The sequence below is a fragment of the Gopherus flavomarginatus genome, chromosome 2, assembly GCF_025201925.1.
Source record: "Gopherus flavomarginatus isolate rGopFla2 chromosome 2, rGopFla2.mat.asm, whole genome shotgun sequence".
Lineage (NCBI taxonomy): Eukaryota > Metazoa > Chordata > Testudines > Testudinidae > Gopherus > Gopherus flavomarginatus.
Genome location: NC_066618.1, coordinates 44,130,106 through 44,148,723, shown reverse-complemented (window position 1 = coordinate 44,148,723; position 18,618 = coordinate 44,130,106). Strand labels below are relative to the sequence as shown.

The 18,618-nt window shown below is 40.9% G+C and overlaps 1 protein-coding gene across 5 annotated transcripts in view; it reads right to left on the bottom strand.

Moving 5' to 3' along the window:
- RUNDC3B (RUN domain containing 3B) overlaps positions 1-18,618 on the bottom strand; it is a 184,946-nt gene that overhangs the window by 50,548 nt on the left and 115,780 nt on the right. The window contains exon 9 of one of the 5 annotated variants that reach the window (XM_050939579.1): positions 16,099-16,470. The exons of the other annotated variants lie outside the window; for them this stretch is intronic. Coding sequence (XP_050795536.1) covers positions 16,278-16,470 — 193 coding nt within the window. The 3' untranslated portion in view covers positions 16,099-16,277. Of the gene's footprint in view, positions 1-16,098; positions 16,471-18,618 lie in introns of those variants that run through there. 5 annotated transcript variants of the gene reach the window in all.

The following is an 18,618-nucleotide window of genomic DNA, read 5'->3' as shown; positions in this document are numbered from 1 at the left end:
GTCATACCAGGCCTTTTGCTCTTCCTGAGCATCCTTTAGGTTTTCTTTAGCAAGGGCTAAAGAGTGTTGGAGGGTACTTTGTAGGTTGCTTACAAAGTCCAGAATGTTAGTTCCTGGAGAAGGCGTAAACCCCTCCCATTGCTGCTTCACCAACTGTAATGGCCCCTTAACCTCGTGACCATACACAAGTTCAAACGGTGAAAACCCTAAACTGGGATGTGGTACAGCCCTGTAGGCAAACAGCAACTGCTCCAACACTAGGTCCCAATTATTAGAGTGTTCGTTGACAAATTTACGTATAATGGCCCCCAAAGTTCCATTAAACCTTTCCACCAGGCCATTGGTTTGATGGTGGTACGGGGTGGCAACCAAGTGGTTCACCCCATGAGTTTCCCACAGTTTTTGCATGGTCCCTGGCAGGAAGTTAGATCCTGAATTTGTAAGGATGTCAGAGGGCCAACTTACCCTGGCAAAAATGTCTGTTAGGGCCAGGCACACCGTGTTAGCCCTGGTGTTGCCTAGAGCTACTGCTTCCGGCCATCAGGTAGCAAAGTCCACAAAAGTCAGTACGTACTGCTTTCCTCTGGGTGTCTTTTTTTGGGAAAGGACCCAGAATATCCACAGCTACTCGCTGAAATGGGACCTCAATTATGGGGAGTGGCTGGAGTGGCCTTCATCTGGTCGTGGGGTTTTCCCACTCTTTGGCATACCTCACAAGACCGGACATACTTGGCAACGTCCTTGCCCATCCCCTCCCAGTGGAAGGACTTCCCCAACTGGTCCTTGGTTCTGTTCACCCCAGCATGGCCACTGGGATGATCATGGGCTAAGCTTAAGAGCTTCCCCCGGTACTTAGTTGGAACCACCAACTGTTTTTGCGGCTGCCATTCTTCCCGGTGTCCACCAGAAAGAATCTCCTTGTATAAAAGTCCTTGGTCTATAACAAACCGGGATCGATTAGAAGAGCTGAGAGGCGGTGGGGTGCTCCGTGCCGCCACCCAAGCTTTCTGAAGGCTGTCATCTGCTTCCTGCTCAGTCTGGAACTGTTCCCTTGAGGCTGGGGTCACCAGTTCTTCCTCAGACTGTGGACTTGGGATTGGTCCCTCTGGAAGCGATGTAGGTGATGGGGCTGTTTCCGTTGCTGGTGAACTGCTCTCCTCTGGTGCACCTGAGCATATTTCAGGCTCTGGCTGAGCCTTTTGGGTATGGCTGTCTGTTGCTTCTGCCAGTTCTGGCTCGCTGGCGCCCACTGGCGTTGAGTTTGAAGATGTGGTTGCAATTGCTGTGCTGGTTGCTGTTCCAGTTCCGGGCTTGGGACTGGAGGTGCTGTGGCTGTTTCAGTGGTTGGCATGGAATCCGGGTCCACTAACTCTGTCTGGGTCTCTGGTAACACAGACGGGGCGTCTGTGGATGGCTCAGGAACAGGAATGGGTCTGGAAGCTTGCCTGGTTTGGCTGCGTGTAACCATTCCCACTCTCTTGGCCCGCTTCACCTGGTTGGCCAAGTCTTCCCCCAGTAGCATGGGGATGGAATAATTGTCATAGACTGCAAAAGTCCACATTCCTGACCAGCCTTTGTACTGGACAGGCAGTTCAGCTGTAGGCAAGTCTACAGCTTGTGACATGAAGGGGTAAATTGTCACCTGGGCCTTTGGGTTGATGAATTTGGGGTCTACGAAGGATTGGTGGATAGCTGACACTTGTGCCCCCATGTCTCTCCACGCAGTAACCTTCTTTCCGCCCACTCCCAAAGTTTCCCTTAGTGCCAAGGGTATTTGAGAGGCATCTGGGCCTGGGAATCTTTGGTGTGATGGTTGTGTAATGAACTGCACTCGGTTTGGGTTCTTTGGGCAGTTGGTCTTTATATGTCCCAGTTCATTACACTTAAAGCATCTTCCAGCTGACTGGTCACTGGGTCGAGGTGAGTTACTGGAGACATCGAAGAATAGGGTGTCTGTGGCTTTCCTTGGATTGTAGGTGGGGTCTTTGGCTGCCCTCGGTTGTAGGGTCTATTGTCGGTGTGCCCTCTGGGGTATTCGCTCCCCTTGACTGTAGCTTTCTTGCTTTCTGCCACTTCCATCCATCTGGCTCCAATCTCCCCCGCCTCGGTGAGATTTTGGGGTTTTCCATCTAGTATGTACCGTGTTATGTCCTCAGGAAAACCATCCAAGAACTGCTCCATTTGTATGAGGAGGTGCAGTTCGTCTATGGATTTAACATTGTTTCCTGATATCCAGGCCTCATAATTTTTCCCAACATAGTAGGCGTGTTTGGGAAATGACACATCTGGTTTCCACTTTTGGGTTCTGAAATGCCGACGGGCATGATCCGGGGTTATCCCCATTCTGTATCTTGCCTTGGTTTGAAAAAAGTTTATAGTCGTTCATTTTCTCCTTAGGCATTTCAGCTGCCACCTCTGCTAAAGGTCCACTGAGCTGTGGCCTCAATTCTACTATGTACTGGTCTTCAGAGATGCTGTACCCAAGACAGGCTCTTTCAAAATTTTCTAAGAAGGCCTCAGTGTCATCACCTGCCTTGTAGGTGGGAAATTTCTTGGGATGTGGAACCATAATTGGCGAAGGGTTGTTAGGATTGGCTGGAGCATGTTGCTTAGCCTTTTCTAATTCCAGGGTCTGGCGGTGGGCCTCCCTCTGGAGTTCTGTCTGTCTTCTGTGGGCTGCATCTTCTTCTTCTTGTTTCCTTCTGTGAGCCACCTCTTCTTCTTCTTGTTTCCTTCTGTGAGCTGCCTCTTCTTGTTGTTTTCTTTTGTGGGCTGCCTCTTCCTTGGCTAGTTCTGCATTAATTAGTTCTATCCGTCTCTTTTGTTCATTTTCTTTGTCTATGGCTTGTTGCCGTGCTCGCTCCAGCCTTAGGCTTTCCTTGGAACTCATGTTTTCTGCTTTCTTGTGCTGAGGCGCCCTCTGGTGTTTATTGTCTGAACTGCTGGCTCTGTTGCCTCCTGTGGTCTGCCTAGCAACAGTGCCTTTTTCCCTTTCTTCCTCTAGCTAATCTTTTAAATGTAAAGAAAACCAGAAAAACCACTTTATTTGCATGTGTATTGTCCTGGTACTTGACTCCTAATAGGAGTGCTGTGTTTAACAAAAGACCCTTAATAGTTCCTTAATGGTTCCTTGCTTAATATGCAAGCCAAAAACTGCAAGAGAGAACAGAAAAAAAAATTCTCTCTGGTTCCTTTTAAAACCAAACCCTCTCTGCTTAAAAGCCCCTAGCAGAGAAAAGAAAAATATAATATTCCTACTGGCTTCTGGATTCCATCTATCTATCCACACCGCTGTGCCATCATGTCATAACATTTTTCCCAGATTAGGATCTTAGTGTCCAAAATATGGGTGTTAGCATGAAAACCTCCAAGCTTAGTTACCAGCTTGGACCTGGTAAAGCTGCCACCACCCAAAAAATTAGAGTGTTTTGGGGCACTTTGGTCCCCCCAAAAACCTTCCCTGGGGACTCCAAAGACCCAAATTCCTTGAGTCTTACAACAAAGGGGAATAAACCATTCCCCCCCGCTTCTCCCTTCCAGGTGTTCCTTCCCTGGGTTCCTGGAGAGATACACAGAAGCAAGCTCTGTGAATCTAAACAGAGGGCCTCCACGCTCCCCGTTTCCAGTCCTGGAAACACAAGTACTTCCCTCTTCACCCAGAGGGTAGGCAAAGTCAGGCTTAGTAAATCTAACACAAAGAGATTTTCCCCTGACTTCTTCCTCCCACCAATTCCCTGGTGAGTTGCAGACTTAATTCCCTGGAATTTCCACTAAAGAAAAACTCCAACAGGTCTAAAAAAGAAAGCTTTATAAGAAGAAAGAAAAATACATAAAAATGGTCTCTCTGTATTAAGGTGACAAATACAGGGTCATTTGCTTAAAAGAAAAAAATGAATAAACAGCCTTATTCAAAAAGAATACAATTTAAGACATTCCAGCAACTATACACATGTAAATACAAAAGAAAACAATATAAACCTTATTGCCTTACTATTTTTCTACTTACAACTTGGAAACAGAAGATTAGAAAGCTGGAGATAGAAAAATCACTCTCATAGCTGAGAGGGTCAGACCCAAGACAAAGGACAAAGAACTCACACACAAACCTCCCTCCACCCAGATTTGAAAAAGTCTTGTTTCCTGATTGGTTCTCTGGTCAGGTGTTTCAGGTTACTGGTGTTACCCCTTTACCGGTAAAAGAACATTAACCCTTAGCTATCTGTTTATGACAAGGGGTATTAGCATTTATTAAAAAGTGTGTGATCAAGACATTTAAGTAGGCATGCCAACAGATAGCACCAAAAATTAAATTCTAATAGGTAGCCATTACCTACATCAGGGCACTGTTACTGGAATATTTGACAAGTCAAATTAACAAGCAGCCTTGCCATGCCTAAACAAGAGGACTCGTATAACTAGGTTAACACAGAGAATAATGATTAGGTAATTTGAGAAGCTCTAATAACAAAAGAATAAAAACTACCATCTAATAGTAGACTGAACTGTGTTACTCATTTTAAGTTTCTGGGTGCAGGCAGACAAGACATAGGTAGCTATTTTGTGCCCTCGCAGGTAGAATTCTCAGCTAATGTACGTACCATAAACATATTAAATTTGGGTATCACTATGGGAGTTAAAGTATTAACTAATCTCAAATCCAGACAAAATAAATCTAAAAAAAGCACAAGCTCAATAGGAATTAAGGCTTCTACTCTCACTTTGATCAGCACCATAATTCACGTCAATGGGGGTTGAATGAGACAATATTTACCCAAGCACTTTCATTTTTAAGTAAATTTAATCTTTCCAATTATACCTATGTAAAAAAAGGTAATTTCTTACCTGCAAATTTAATTTCTCAAAAGCCAGAAAATGCCAGTCTAGTGGGCAATATGATCTCCTACCAGCAGCTGGAGACAGGAAATAAACCAAACTTTGAGACTTTAACCCCAAAAAAAGGGAGCTATACTAGTTGTGTACTCCAGTTCAAGCACTACGCAAGTAGTGAAGAGTAAAAGTGAAAATCAAATCTCAAATAATTCCACTTGAAGAAAGAACAAGCTTAAAAACTTTATCTAGGACAAGTGTGCACTGTAAAGGAAACATTAAATGCAAAATCAAAAATAATAGCAAAACCTCCCAATAACTAAAATCTGTAAAACATCTCTATAAATAAAGAGGGACCTCTCAAACTTTTAGTACTGCAACAAATACAGAGTGGGATCTCTGGACTGATATATTAGTGGACTTTGAGAAATTAGATTAGCAGTTCTGAAAGTCAATTGCTTACTTGTAGATTTAGATGTTGTAACAGACCATTATTCTTGGGCACAAGCCCTATGCACAGACAGAGTGCCAAAATAGTTAGCTCACAATGAAGCATCCTATGTCAACCTTTGCAGTGAAAAAGAAGGTAGCCACTTGTGCTCCACACTTTCTTATTGGTTACAGCTTGTAAAGGAATCTCCACATGTAGCTGCAAAAATACCATACCAGCTGCATCACAGCCTGGCCCCTTCAGCACTCTTTTTAGTCCTTCTCTCCCGTGTCTCACAGAAAATGTTCAAGATTTATTTCTCCTCTTCCAACCAGAGTCCATTGTCATCAGTTCTATGGGGCCTCTGATCTTCTTGGTTACAGCTCCCCAAAGTATTTTGCACCAACCATTTTGGCAGGGATATCAGCTGCTTTGGGCTTCAAATTCCTAATTTCTAATCTAGTTCCAAGAGAGCAATTTTCTTTCACGGTTAATATAAAAACATCCACCTAGACAAAAACATATCTGCTTTACCATAGCATAGCAAGTCTTTGACACACTCAGAACCTTGCTTGGGTGGTGATGGACACAGATATCCCTTCAAGCCCTCAGCCAAAGCACCAACTGTAGTCCCTGTTGAAAGGAGACTAGTCAACATAACTAACTTTGCCTTTGATTAGGTTCTAAGATTAAAACCTTGAGATATAGGAGCTCGCTAGCAATCACAATCTATTTAAAACTATTGGAAGAGTGAATCATGTGGCCTAGAGGTAAGGAGATTTTATGGAAGCTTCTGAATCTAATCCTCAACTGTCAGTTCATCTTTCTTCATTTGAAGAGTAAGGAGTTGTTTTAACAACTATTTCTAGCAGGCTACCAGAAATTTAATTTGTTTTTCTTGCAATTAATAGTTTGCCTTTCCCTAGAATGGGAAAAAATATTCCCTCTTTTTCCAGTTCAGGCACATGAAGTAGGAGTTTCTTACCCATAATTTATTCCTTCTTTTAAAAAAATATTTATGAAGAAATCAGAAAAAGCATAACCTTTCCATTCCATTCATAAGAGATCTGTGGTGAGGATTTTGATACCTTTGAATTTTGTTAATGTGTTTTTGTCGTCATTTAGACACGTTTCTCTTTGGAACAGCAGAATCTACTAATATCAAGTGAAACAAAAAACTGTGTGAACTTTGTGGTTGTCAGAAATAACTTCTCTAACTTCCAAAGATACCAGTCACAATAGTGAGAGCTTCTGCAGCATTACCCAGTGTTAGAATGTGCCTTCCACATATAACCTTGTCCAAGTAGAAATCTGCAAAAGCCTGCATGCAAATTTTGTAGTGACACAAGAAAGCACTGACTGATGTCTGAGTGTTAGCCTTACATCTTGCAAAAGAAGTTGCCTCTTCAATTCAGAAAACCAAGTAGCAATTACCCTGGTCAGCAAGCCTTGATGATCATGGGCTCTTTGCACGTAGCTCAGTGAGTCTCTGTGATTCACTCACCTACTGGCTAGAGAAGCCTTAGATTTCAAAGCTCGTTCAGAACTCTGATACAGGATGAATAGGAGATCTGAACTCTTCATTTCTAGCATCCTTTTCACAAATATGTGAATGCCTTCCTAATATTCAAGGTGTGTAACTTTTCCCCCTCTCATACCTAGAAGATGGACAAAAAAGGAAAGAACACATCAAGAGCCAGACAAAAGCAAATAAGCATCTTTAGGAGGAAAATAAGAGACACTCTTTTACTCACCACTTTGGTTTACAACAAACAAAAAAAGCAGTAAATCCCTGCAGAAAAATCCCACACTGTCTCACTAATTTATAGAGTGAGATGTCATTTTATGTAAGAGAAATCAAACACCCATCTCTTAGTAGTTCAAAAGGCAGGACCTGCAAGGGTACTAAGGACCAATTTGCAGTTCCATGCTGCCAAAAGGAGATTGGAGCGTCAGCATGGTTTTATCAATATGAAGGAACCTCACAAAAGATGTCTGAACCTTTGTTAACCAGTCTGCAGATTTAGAGTAACTGCACAGATTAGGAAATGAATAGCTAATTGTTAAAAATATGTAACAGATGTTTATGAAAGCAATGTGGCTACATTAAGCCATTATTCTATGTATCTACACTTCTTGTGTAGAATAAGTTACTTTGCCTTTAACATGGCCTCACAATGCACCACAGGTATACGAATGGACTTTAAAAATCATATCTCCTCATATGTTAGGAATTTTTTCAGTCTGGCTTTTGATCATGATTCTTCCCTCCCCCCACCCTTTTTTATTTTGTAATAAAGGCTTTTTGGAAATAACAGCTTAAATCATGTTCCACATTTTCTTTTAAAAATTAGCATCAATTTATATTTCTAGAACAAACATAATTACAAAGGATGAAAAATGTTGTACATCTTAATTTACAAGACCAACCATAATTTAAGTTAATATGAGAATGTGACAAAAATTATTTTTGAACCAATTTCCTTTCAGTCAAAGATTACGTTTTAGAATAGTTCTGGGGGTTTTGTTCTTTAAAAGTACAAATTCTTCCTCCCTTCTCTCTCATTAATGGATTGAAATTTAATAGATTAAAATTTAATGTAATAGCACAATGTAACTATTCAAAATATGAATCAGACGCATTGTCTGAAGATTACTGTGTAATGCATTCAAAGCACTTCATATTAAGTTTCATGTATTAGATAAAGTTTCAACCAATGAGCACACGCAGTTAAAAGTGAAGCCTTTTAACAAAAATTTGAGCAAAAAACTTTGAGAAGTTGACAGCATACTGCTAACATCATTACAGGAAGAAGCAGATCTCTGTGGAGTTCAAACAACTCTCCTTCCTCCTCTCCCCCACCAACCTGCCAGTACCCCTCTAAATACACAGAAATTGGTTACAAAAATGTCTGTTAAATAAATCTTCTGTTACTGAATCTGCAACTAGGCAGACTAGATCTGTAACCTTTCTGCCAGGCAAAGCCAGCAGCGACCAGGGTTGGGTGCAATATCTAGGGGGTTCCTTTCTATCAGTACAACACAGAACTGGCTCAACCCCCACCCAGTAACCTGGGAAAATTACACACCACCCCAGGCACCTCTGAGAGGCAATACTTCTGCACTCACAAGCACAGAGTCTGAGTATAGAAAAGAGACTTTTATTAAAAGGAGGGAAGTAACTTGGCATTAATTTGGGACACCACCACAAATAGGGTTCATAAACATAAGCCATGAGCAAAAGACCCACCCCCAAGGAAGTTGGCCAGTGTCCTTTTCCCCTCAGGTTCTTAAGTCCAGCAACCCAAAAGTTCCTTTAGCGTGCCTGCCCCTTCTCTGCACCCCACTGACAGTTGCTGTCCTTGGTCAATGCAGACTCAGAGTTCACCTCCCACCCTGGGTAGCAGCAAGGAGGCACCTTACTTACTCCATCACTCGCTGCACCTCTCTGCCTGCCACCCTACTGGCCACTCGCTGCACCTCTCCGCAAGCCACTCGCTACACCTCTCTGCCTCACCAGCCACTTGTTCGTAAGCCAACTGTCAGTCACCTTCTGTTGCTACTTGCCTCTCTCTGCTGTGACCTCTGCATATCAGTCTCAATAATTTTCAGCTCTTTGTAGGCTCGGCAGAAACACTGCCTCATCTCAAGTGATTTCAGTTCCCAGTGATTTTCAGGTCTGGGCAGAAACACAGTTCCACACAACTGAATTTTAGAACAAAGAGGCTCCTAATGAACCCTATTTAGCTTTATTCTTTAAACAGTAGGGAGGAACAGGCCAAACCAGGCCGGGGACTCATAGGGAGAGTCCACACACCTCCTGGCTGTCCCCGCCCCTCTTACTTTCACAGGGCTCCAACATTCAAGCCTCTGGCTTAATGAGATCCTTTCAGCTGAAGGTGACCCCCCTCATTTGGGACAGGCTAAGCACAGTCTTGCTTTCCTATATTCCTACAATAATTAGAAGATTTTGGTAATAGCATTTCATTATCCCTGCATTCAGCACTAAAGTGATTTGTAGCCAACACCAGCCAAAATTGATTTACTTTGACTCCACTCTATGTGTTGAATATCTAAGCAGAGCAGGAGCAAACTGTATTTACATAAACACACCCAAAGTCTTGCCCTCTCCCAGCTAGCTGTCAGGGGAGAATTCATTCAGACCCTGCTTACATATCAATTAATAAAACAGCCCACATTCAACTCAACAACAGGATGTAAAGTCAAAACACAAGGATAAGTTCTCTTCTTGATGGGGAATAATCATAGAAACATAGGACTGGAAGGGACCTCAGGAGGTCCTCTAGTCCAGTGGTTCTCAACCAGGGGTACACATACTCCTGTGGGTATGCAGAGGCCTTCCAGGGAGTGCATGAAGTCATCCAGATATTTGACTAGTTTTACAACAGGCTATATAAAAAGCACTAGCAAAGTCAGTACAAACTAAAATTTCATACAGACAAGGACTTGTTTATACTGCTCTATATGCTATACATCTAAAAGTAAGTACAAAATCTATATTTCAATTGATTTATTTTATAATTATATGGTAAAAATGAGAAAGTAAGCAATTTTTCAGTAATAGTGTGCTGTGACACTTTTCTATTTTTAGATCTGATTTTCTAAGCAAGTAGTTTTAAAGTTAAGTGTAATTTGGGGGTATGCAAAACAAATCAGACTCCTGAAAGGGGTAAAGTAATCTGGAAAGACTGAGAGCCACTGATCTAGTGCAGTCCCCTGCACTCATTGCAGGACTAAGTATTATCTTGACCACCCCTGACAGATTTTTATCTAACATGTTCTTAAAAATCTGCAATGCTGGAGATTCCACGGTCTCCCTAGACAATTTATTCCAGTGCTTAACGGCCCTGACAGTTAGGATGTTTTTCCTGATGTCCAACCTGAAATGCCTTTGCTGCAATTTAAATCCATAGCTTCTTGTCCTATCCTCAGAGGTTAAGGAGAACAATTTTTCTCCCTCTTTCTTAAATAAATAAAATAAAATAAATAACAGTTTTCAAATACATAAAAGGTTATGTCCCCTCTCAGTCCTCTCTTCTCCTGACGAAACACAACAACTTTTTTTCAATCTTCCTTCGTAGGCCATGTTTTCTAGACCATTAATTTTTGCAGCTCTTCTCTGGACTTTCTCCAATTTGTCCACATCTTTCCTGAAATGTGGCACCAAGAACTGGACACAATATTCAAGGTGAAGTTTAATCATCGCGGAGTAGAATGGAAGAATTATTTCTCATGTCTTGCTTACCGCACTCCTCTTAATACATTCCAGAATTACTTGATTTTTTTGCAATAGTGTTACACTGTTGACTCATATTTAGCTTGTGATCCACTATGACCCGCAGATCCCTTTCCACAGTACTCCTTCCTAGACAGTCATTTCCCGTTTTGTATGTGCGTAACTGATCGTTCCTTCTTAAGTGGAGTATTTTACATTTGTCCTTATTGAATTTCATCTTATTTACTTCAGAGCATTTCTCCAGTTTGTCCAGATCATTTTGAATTTTAATCCTATCCTCCAAAGCACTTGCAATCCCTCCCAGCTTGATATCATCCATAAACTTTATAAGTGTACTCTCTCTATGCCATTACCTAAATCATTGATGAAGATATTGAACAGAACTGGATTCACAATTGGTCTCTGTTGTACCCCACTTGATATGCCCTTCCAGCTTGACTGTAAACTACTCTCTAGGAATGGTTTTCCAACCAATTATCCACTCACTTTATAGCAGCTCCATTTAAGTTGTATTTCCCTAGTTTGTTTATGAGAAGGTCATACGACACAGTATCAAAAGCATTACTAAAGTCAAGATACACTACATCTAAAGCTTCCCCCCATCGATAAGGCTTGTTACCCTGTCAAAGAAAGTTATTAGGTTGGTTTGATAAGATTTGTTCTTGACAAAACCATGCTGAATGTTACTTATCACTAAGGCTAAGATTTTGTCATGGATATTTGTAGTAAGTGTCAAACTGGTTATGGGCAATAAAAGAAATCCAAGGAAGCCCGTGACCTGTCCCTGACTTATAGTAAAAACATCCATGATAAAATGAGAAGGGACTGGACAGTTGCAGGGTGACTGGGAGCTCCGGGGCCCCCACCACCCATGGGAGCTCAGAGCTCCATGGTCCCCCTGCCCCCACATTCAGGGGTCTGCAGGGGTCCCCCTGACTTCCCTGCAGTGGCCAGGGGGCTGTGGGGATGCCCCTGACCCCCCGCAGTGGCCAGGGAACTGCAGGGCTCCCCCACTCCCTGGCGTCCAGGGACTGCCAGGGTCCCTTGCCCTTCCATGGTGGGAGCTGAAAGGTGGATAAAAATCAATGATTTTTTTAAAACTGGACTCACTATGTTAAACATCCAATCGCTACTAACCTTTTTGGTGAAAACAAACACAAAATTTTTTAGCACTTCTGCCTTTTCCACATTTTCTTGTTATTGTTTTTCCCCTCTCATTGAGTAACAGGCTTAGTCTGTCCTTGGTCTTCCTCTTGCTTCTCATATATTTGTAGAATTGTTTTTGTAGAGAAAGGAAAGCAGCAGGCTGGTGAGTCTTGCCCACATGCTCAGGGTTTAGCTGATTGCCATATTTGGGGTCGGGAAGGAATTTTCCTCTTTTTCGCCTTCCTCTGCAGCTTTTCGCCTTCCTCTGCAGCGTGGGGCCTGGGTCACTTGCTGGTGGATTCTCTGCAGCTTGAGGTCTTCAAACCACAATCTGAAGACTTCAATAACTCTGACATAGGTTAGGGGTTTGTTAAAGAAGTAGATGGGTAGGGTTCTGTGGCCTGCTTTGTGCAGGAGGTCAGACTTGATGATCATATTGGTCCCTTCTGACTCTAAAGTCTATGAGTCTATGAGCAGATCTAATCCACCTAGATTTCAGTGAGGCATTTGATACAGTTCCACATGAAAAATTATTAGTTAAATTGAAGAAGATTGGGATTAATATGAGAATTCAAAAGGTAGATAAGGAACTGGTTAAAAGGAAAGACTACAAACAGGCATACTGAAAGGTGACCTGTCGGGCTGGAGGGAGTTTACAAGTAGAGTTCTTCAGGGATCTTATTTAACATTTTTATTACTGACCTTGTCACAAAAAGTATGCATGCACTAATAACATTTGCCGATGACACAAAGTTGGGAGGCATAACCAATACGGAGGAAGACCAGAATATCATACAAGAACGTCTGGATGACCTTGTAAACTGGAATAATAGAAATGGGATTAAATTTAATAATGGAAAGTCATGCGTTTAAGGACTAACAACAAGAATTTTTGCTATAAGCTGCAGATTTATCAGTTGGAAACAACAAAAGAAGAGAAAGATCTGGGTGTATTAGTTGATCACGGGAGGTTTATGAGCCATCAATGTGATGCAACCATGAAAAGGCTAGTGCGGTCCTAGGATGCATCAGGCAAGGTGTGATGTTATGAGTGTAATATTTCATTGAAAGGTGAGGCAGGGCCAGAAAAAGAGTTAATTAACTCACAAACTGACCTGACCCGTGGCTGAACTTTAAAGACTTGTTAGGAAGATATGTAAATGAATAGAGCTTTGAAATGTAAGCCTGAATTGTTAGAGATGGAAGGGTAGATGTTTGCTCAGGTCTTGTGATGTAAGCAAACAAGTCTTGTCTATTGCTATAGCTAGCTTTGATTCAAAGATCAGAAAAGGAATAACAACATTTATGATGACATTTGAGTGAAATAGTATTATTGTCTATGTGTCTCTTTGAAGGTTGTGATAAACTGTCTATGAACTAACAGATAAATTACACTATGCTAATTGCCAGGATGTTTGGGAGACAGAAGATTAAGCTCATTCTCTCAGGCCAAGAGGCTGCTGGAAAATGTTTAAAAACCCTGGGACACCCGCCTGTTTTATCTCAGATTTGCTTTAGGTTTCAAGAAGGGGAAATCCTAAGCCATAGGAATTGAGATCCCCAGTCACTGACTGGAGTCACCCTGAATATGGACATTGGACTATAACCTATAGACTATTTCTAAAAACTTCTGGCAACTACAAACTCACCATCTCTGTTATGTATCTGGACCTCAAGAAATTGAACTCAAATCTGTATGTATACTGATCTTTCAACCAACTTTATTTTCTTGTTTAATAAATTTTAGTTTAGTTTAGTTGTTAAGAATTGGCTATAAGCATGTATTTTGGGTAAGATCTAAGTTATTATTTGACCTGGGTGTGTGGCTGATCCTTTGGGATTGGGAGAACTTTTATTTTATATGATATAAGATTTTCAGAATTTATTATCATATGTTTGACATGTGTGTCTGGATGGAGGCCTGAGGCTGGGTACTTTAGGCAACTGCGTTATTTCGACTTCTGAGTAACCAGTGAGGTAATATAGAAGCTGTTCTGTGCTGGTTTGGTAAAGCTAAGTATTGGAATATCCAGCAGCTTTTGGGGTTTGTCTGCTCTGTTTGCCGTTCACCCTAATTGAGTGACCTCAGCTGGCTCTCACGAGCACCATCATCACACAGGGTATTTCCAGTAGAGACAGAGAAGTGTTAGTACCATTATATAAGGCATAGCTGAGACCTCATCTGGAATACTGTGTGGTCTCCCATGTTTAAGAAAGATGAATTTGAATCCTAGAAGGGCTGCGAGGATGACCCAAGGAATAGAAAACCTACCTTATGAGAGGAGACTCAAAGAGTTTGGCTTGTTTAGCCTAACCAAAAGAAGGTTGAGGGAGATGATTGCTCTCTATAAACACATCAGAGGGATAAATATCAGGGAGGGAGAGGAGTTATATAAAAGTTAAGCGTCAATGTGAATACAAGAACAAGTGGATATAAACTGGCCATCAAGAAGTTTAGGCTCAAAATTAGGTGAAGGTTTCTAACCATCAGAGGAGTGAAGTTCTGGAACAGCCTCCCAAAAGAATAGTGGGGGCAAAAAACCTAACTGGCTTCAAGACTGCAGTTAATACGTTTATGCGGGAGGGTACGATGGGATTGTCCACAATGGCATGTCGCCCATCAGCAACTGCCAGTAGCAAAAATCCCCAACAGCTGGAGATGGAACACTATATGGGAAGGGTTCTGAGTTACTACAGAGAATTCTTTCAGAGGTAGCTGCCTGGTAGGTCTTGCTCACATGCTCAGGATCTAACTGACTGCCATATTTGGGGTTGGGAAGCAATTTTTCTCCGGGTTAGACTGGCAGAGACCCTGGGTTGTTTTTGCCTTCCTCTGCAGCATGGGGCACAGGTCACTTGCAGGCTTAAACTAGTGTAAATGATGAATTCTCTGTAACTTGAAGTCTTTAAATCATGATTTGAGGACTTCAGTAACTCAGCCAGCAGTTAGGGGTCTATTTCAGAAGTGGGTGGGTGAGGTCCTGTGGCCTGAAATATGCAAGAGGTCAGACTAGAGGATCACAATGGTCCCTTTTGACCTTAAAGTTTGATTCTAACTATGGTACCTGGCTTGGGCTTATTTAATAAACTATACTGTATCACTATTTCTCAAATACAAAACTCCCATGATTTTTCCCCCATCCAAGTTAAACATAAGTAGCATATACAGTGTAAATAGTGTACAGTAGCTCCTCACTTAATGTTGTAGTTATGTTCCTGAAAAATGTGACTTAAAGCAAAATGATGTTAACCTAATCCAATTTCCCCATAAGAATTAATGTAAATGGGGGGGTTAGGTTCCAAGGTAATTTTTTTCACAGATTTTTTTTTATTTTATATATATATATAAAATATATAGATATCTATATATACACATACACACACACACACACTATACGTTTTAAACGAAATTTAATACTGTTCACAGCTATGATGATTGTGAAGCTTGGTTGAGGTGGTGACTTTTTTAACCCCAGCCAAATATGCTCTGAGACATTCAAAAGGCAGATGTTTTTGATTATCCATTTTGAAAGGCCTTGCTTATAGATTGTAAATGTACTAGACTTAACCATAATCTAAAAATTCTATAAGCAGGATACATGATGTATAACTAGGAGAGTTTATCAAAATATTAACTTCTGAGTGAGATATAATAGCCTTCTTGCTATTCTGTTTATGTACAATATCCTCACTTCTGGAAGAAAAATAAAAAATACCACCATGAAAATGGCTGATTGAAATGGAAGCTGAAAGACAACTTGTGAAGGAAGAGGGAATTTGTATATACCGTCACCTTGTTACGGCAATCTATATATAAACTGGTCTACAGGAAGCACTTACAAATTTTCTCATTCATGAGGCAGCCAACACAATAAAGAAAAACCACCTTAAAATAGCAATTGAATCTACATTTACACATTGAGAAAAGCCACAATAAGAAAAATCAAGGCAAGTACTCACCATACCAAATAAAAATATAAGAAACTGAGGAAAGACCAGAAGTCAGTACAAGGGATTTAAAACTGACATTGCTGTGATGGGTTGGGTCACAGAAACCCCCTTAAGACTGTCACTAGATGTGCTGGGATACCGCTGAGAACAAACCCCCTGCCAGAAGAGGCTTCCTTCCACTCCTGTCTTGCTGAGTTAGACACTACAGTCAGCTTCAGCACAGACCCAGGAGGTTGGGCCAGGTACCCCCTGCAGTTCACTGAAACGGAGATCCACTCAACTCAGGAGCTTCAAAGTTAACAGAGATATTCCCAGCACCCAGTATTCAGTCTTTCTGGGAGCCTAAATTCCAAATAAATCCATTTTACTCTGTATAAAGCTTATACAGGGTAAACTCAAATTATCCACCCTCTATAACACTGACAGAGAGACATGCATAGCTGTTTGCTCCCCCAGGCATTACTTACTTACTCTGGGTCAATTAATAAGCAAAAAAGTGATTTTATTAAGTATAAAAAGTAGGATTTATGTCATTCCAAGTAATAACAGACAGAACAAAGTCAGTTACCAAGCAAAATAAAGCAAAATGTGCAAGTCTAAGCCTAATACATTAAGAAACTGCATACAGGTAAATCTCACCCTTAGAGATGTTCCAATAAGTTTCTTTCACAGACTGGACTCCTTCCTAGTCTGGTTCCAGCAATAACTCATACCCCTGTAGTTACTGTCCTTTGTTCCAGTTTCTTTCAGGTATCTCTTGGGGGTGGAGAGGCCATTTCTTAAGCCAGCTGAAGACAAAATGGAGGGGTTTCCAAGGCCTTTTATATTCTCTCTCTTGTGAGCGGAAACCTCTGTTCTCCTGTGCAAAAATCATAGCAACAAGATGGAGTTTGTAGCCACCTGGGCAAGTCACATGTCCATGAATGATTCAGCTTTTTGCAGGCCGACGCCATTGTTTACGTTAGTTTGAACATTCCCAGGAAAGCTCAGATGTGGATTGGCGTTTCCCAAAGTCCATTGTCAGTTAAGTGTTTCTGGATTGGACACTTATGATTATTCTCATTTTCTCAAGAAGCTGACCAAATGCTTCACTGAAGCTACTTAGAGTCAAACCCATTGAGATACAAGACATAGCCAATATTCATAACTTCAAATACAAAAATGATATACACATACAGACAGTACAGTCATAACCAGCAAACTACAACCTTTCCATAGACACCCACTTGACCTCTGCTGTACAAGACCTGGTGCAACTATAGGACCCTGGTTGCAACTATGATCGATATGGTCACAGTTCATGTCAATAATGTCACAATTGCCAACCTGAAAAGAATGCGTCTGAAAAAAAAAGGAAAATGTTCCTAATGTAAATTGAGTTTACACAACCTGTCTCTCTAAAGGGATTTAGAGAAAAGAGTATCAGTATTCTGAATTTTGCCATAATAGGAAATGAATTTAGCAGCAAGATCAAATACTGGACTGTATCTCCCAATTTCTATGGAGTGAGGAAATAAAGTAATTAAATAGTTAGCTAGGCAACCTGAGTTTATTATACTGAAACTGTTTGAGGACTGAATTCCCTTTGAGAATCTTGCAAGAAGAATCCCCCCAAAATAGATAGTAATAAGTGCTATATCTATATCTAAAAAAGAGATGCTTTACCTAGTGCTCCAGAGAATTTAGCATTCCTAGAGAGATAAGATTACAAAGGCCATGGCAATCCAGAGTTAACAGTGATGTGGGGCTGAAAGAATATGGTACAAGAATTAAACAGGGCCTTGAATCAGTACCAGAATAACCACATATATTTTTTGACAATGGCTGAGTTACCAATCTTTTAGACAAGATTAAGACAGATGTCTCCCCCAAAGGTACAGAAAAAACAAAGAAAAAACTGACCCAAAACAAGTTATTGCTAGAATAAGTTGCAAAATAAAAAGCTCTTGATAAAGGACATTCAGAATCCTTTGTATTTTGCTGCACGATCAAGAATAATACTCTTAGGGTTATAATATTTTGGTTTTGTTGTCCTCATAGAGAGATGTTCGTAATATAGAGTAGTGTTTATGGTTCCTTTTCTAATTCCCTGCTCATTCCCAACACACTGAACAGAGGTATGATGGTTTTACTGCCTTTTCCTTCAACAGAATGAAACACATTTTAGGGAAGGAGAGGATGAACTTTTAGTGTCCTTAATGGAATCCTGCCCTCTTTATTAATAATTGAGCCGTTAGCAACTCCTAGGTTACAGTGCAGCTGGATTCAGTTATTTTTCATCTAGGACTTCTTGCATTTTTATGCTTTTCCTATTTTGATTAAAATGTGTTGTATCAAAAAAAAAAAAAGATCAAATTTATACCCTTCACTTGTATACACAGAGCAGTGGACCTGGTGGACACAATTAGGAATGCCATCCGTGCTGCATCATTACCTTCAATCTCATGAAAGACCACAGCAGAGGATCAGGATCCATCCATAAAAAAAGGAAGTAAAACAAAAATCTGCATACTGCAGACAGATAACTATGAATCATGCACACAGAGGGAAGTGAGGAATGGGATTATTACAAATGTTATTTTAATAATTATAGTGCTAGGAATCTGTATTTCCAGCTACTCACTGTTCATGGATTCTTCTACAAACAGGAATTAACACTTTAAAACATGTGCCATTCTTTCAGGCCTGGATCCTCCAGATGTTCTTGATAGGTGGTAAAATCAAAATGGGGAGGTGGAGAGTCAGTCATTGGAGGAGATTTTTAGTTCCTCCTTCTAGGAAGATAAGGTTTCAGCTTCCTTTCAAAAGGCATTATTTATCTTTCTTCAAGAAACACTTGACTCTGCAAATATCACCTTTATCAACTGGTCTCTAACCTTCCATTTTGGTAAGACTGAAAAAGCAAGACAGACAACAGTGTATTGCCAGAGAATGACAAAGCTTAAGCATTCGTGCACATTTATTAGATCCATCAGCATCTTTTGGAACATTTGACCACAAGGTATTG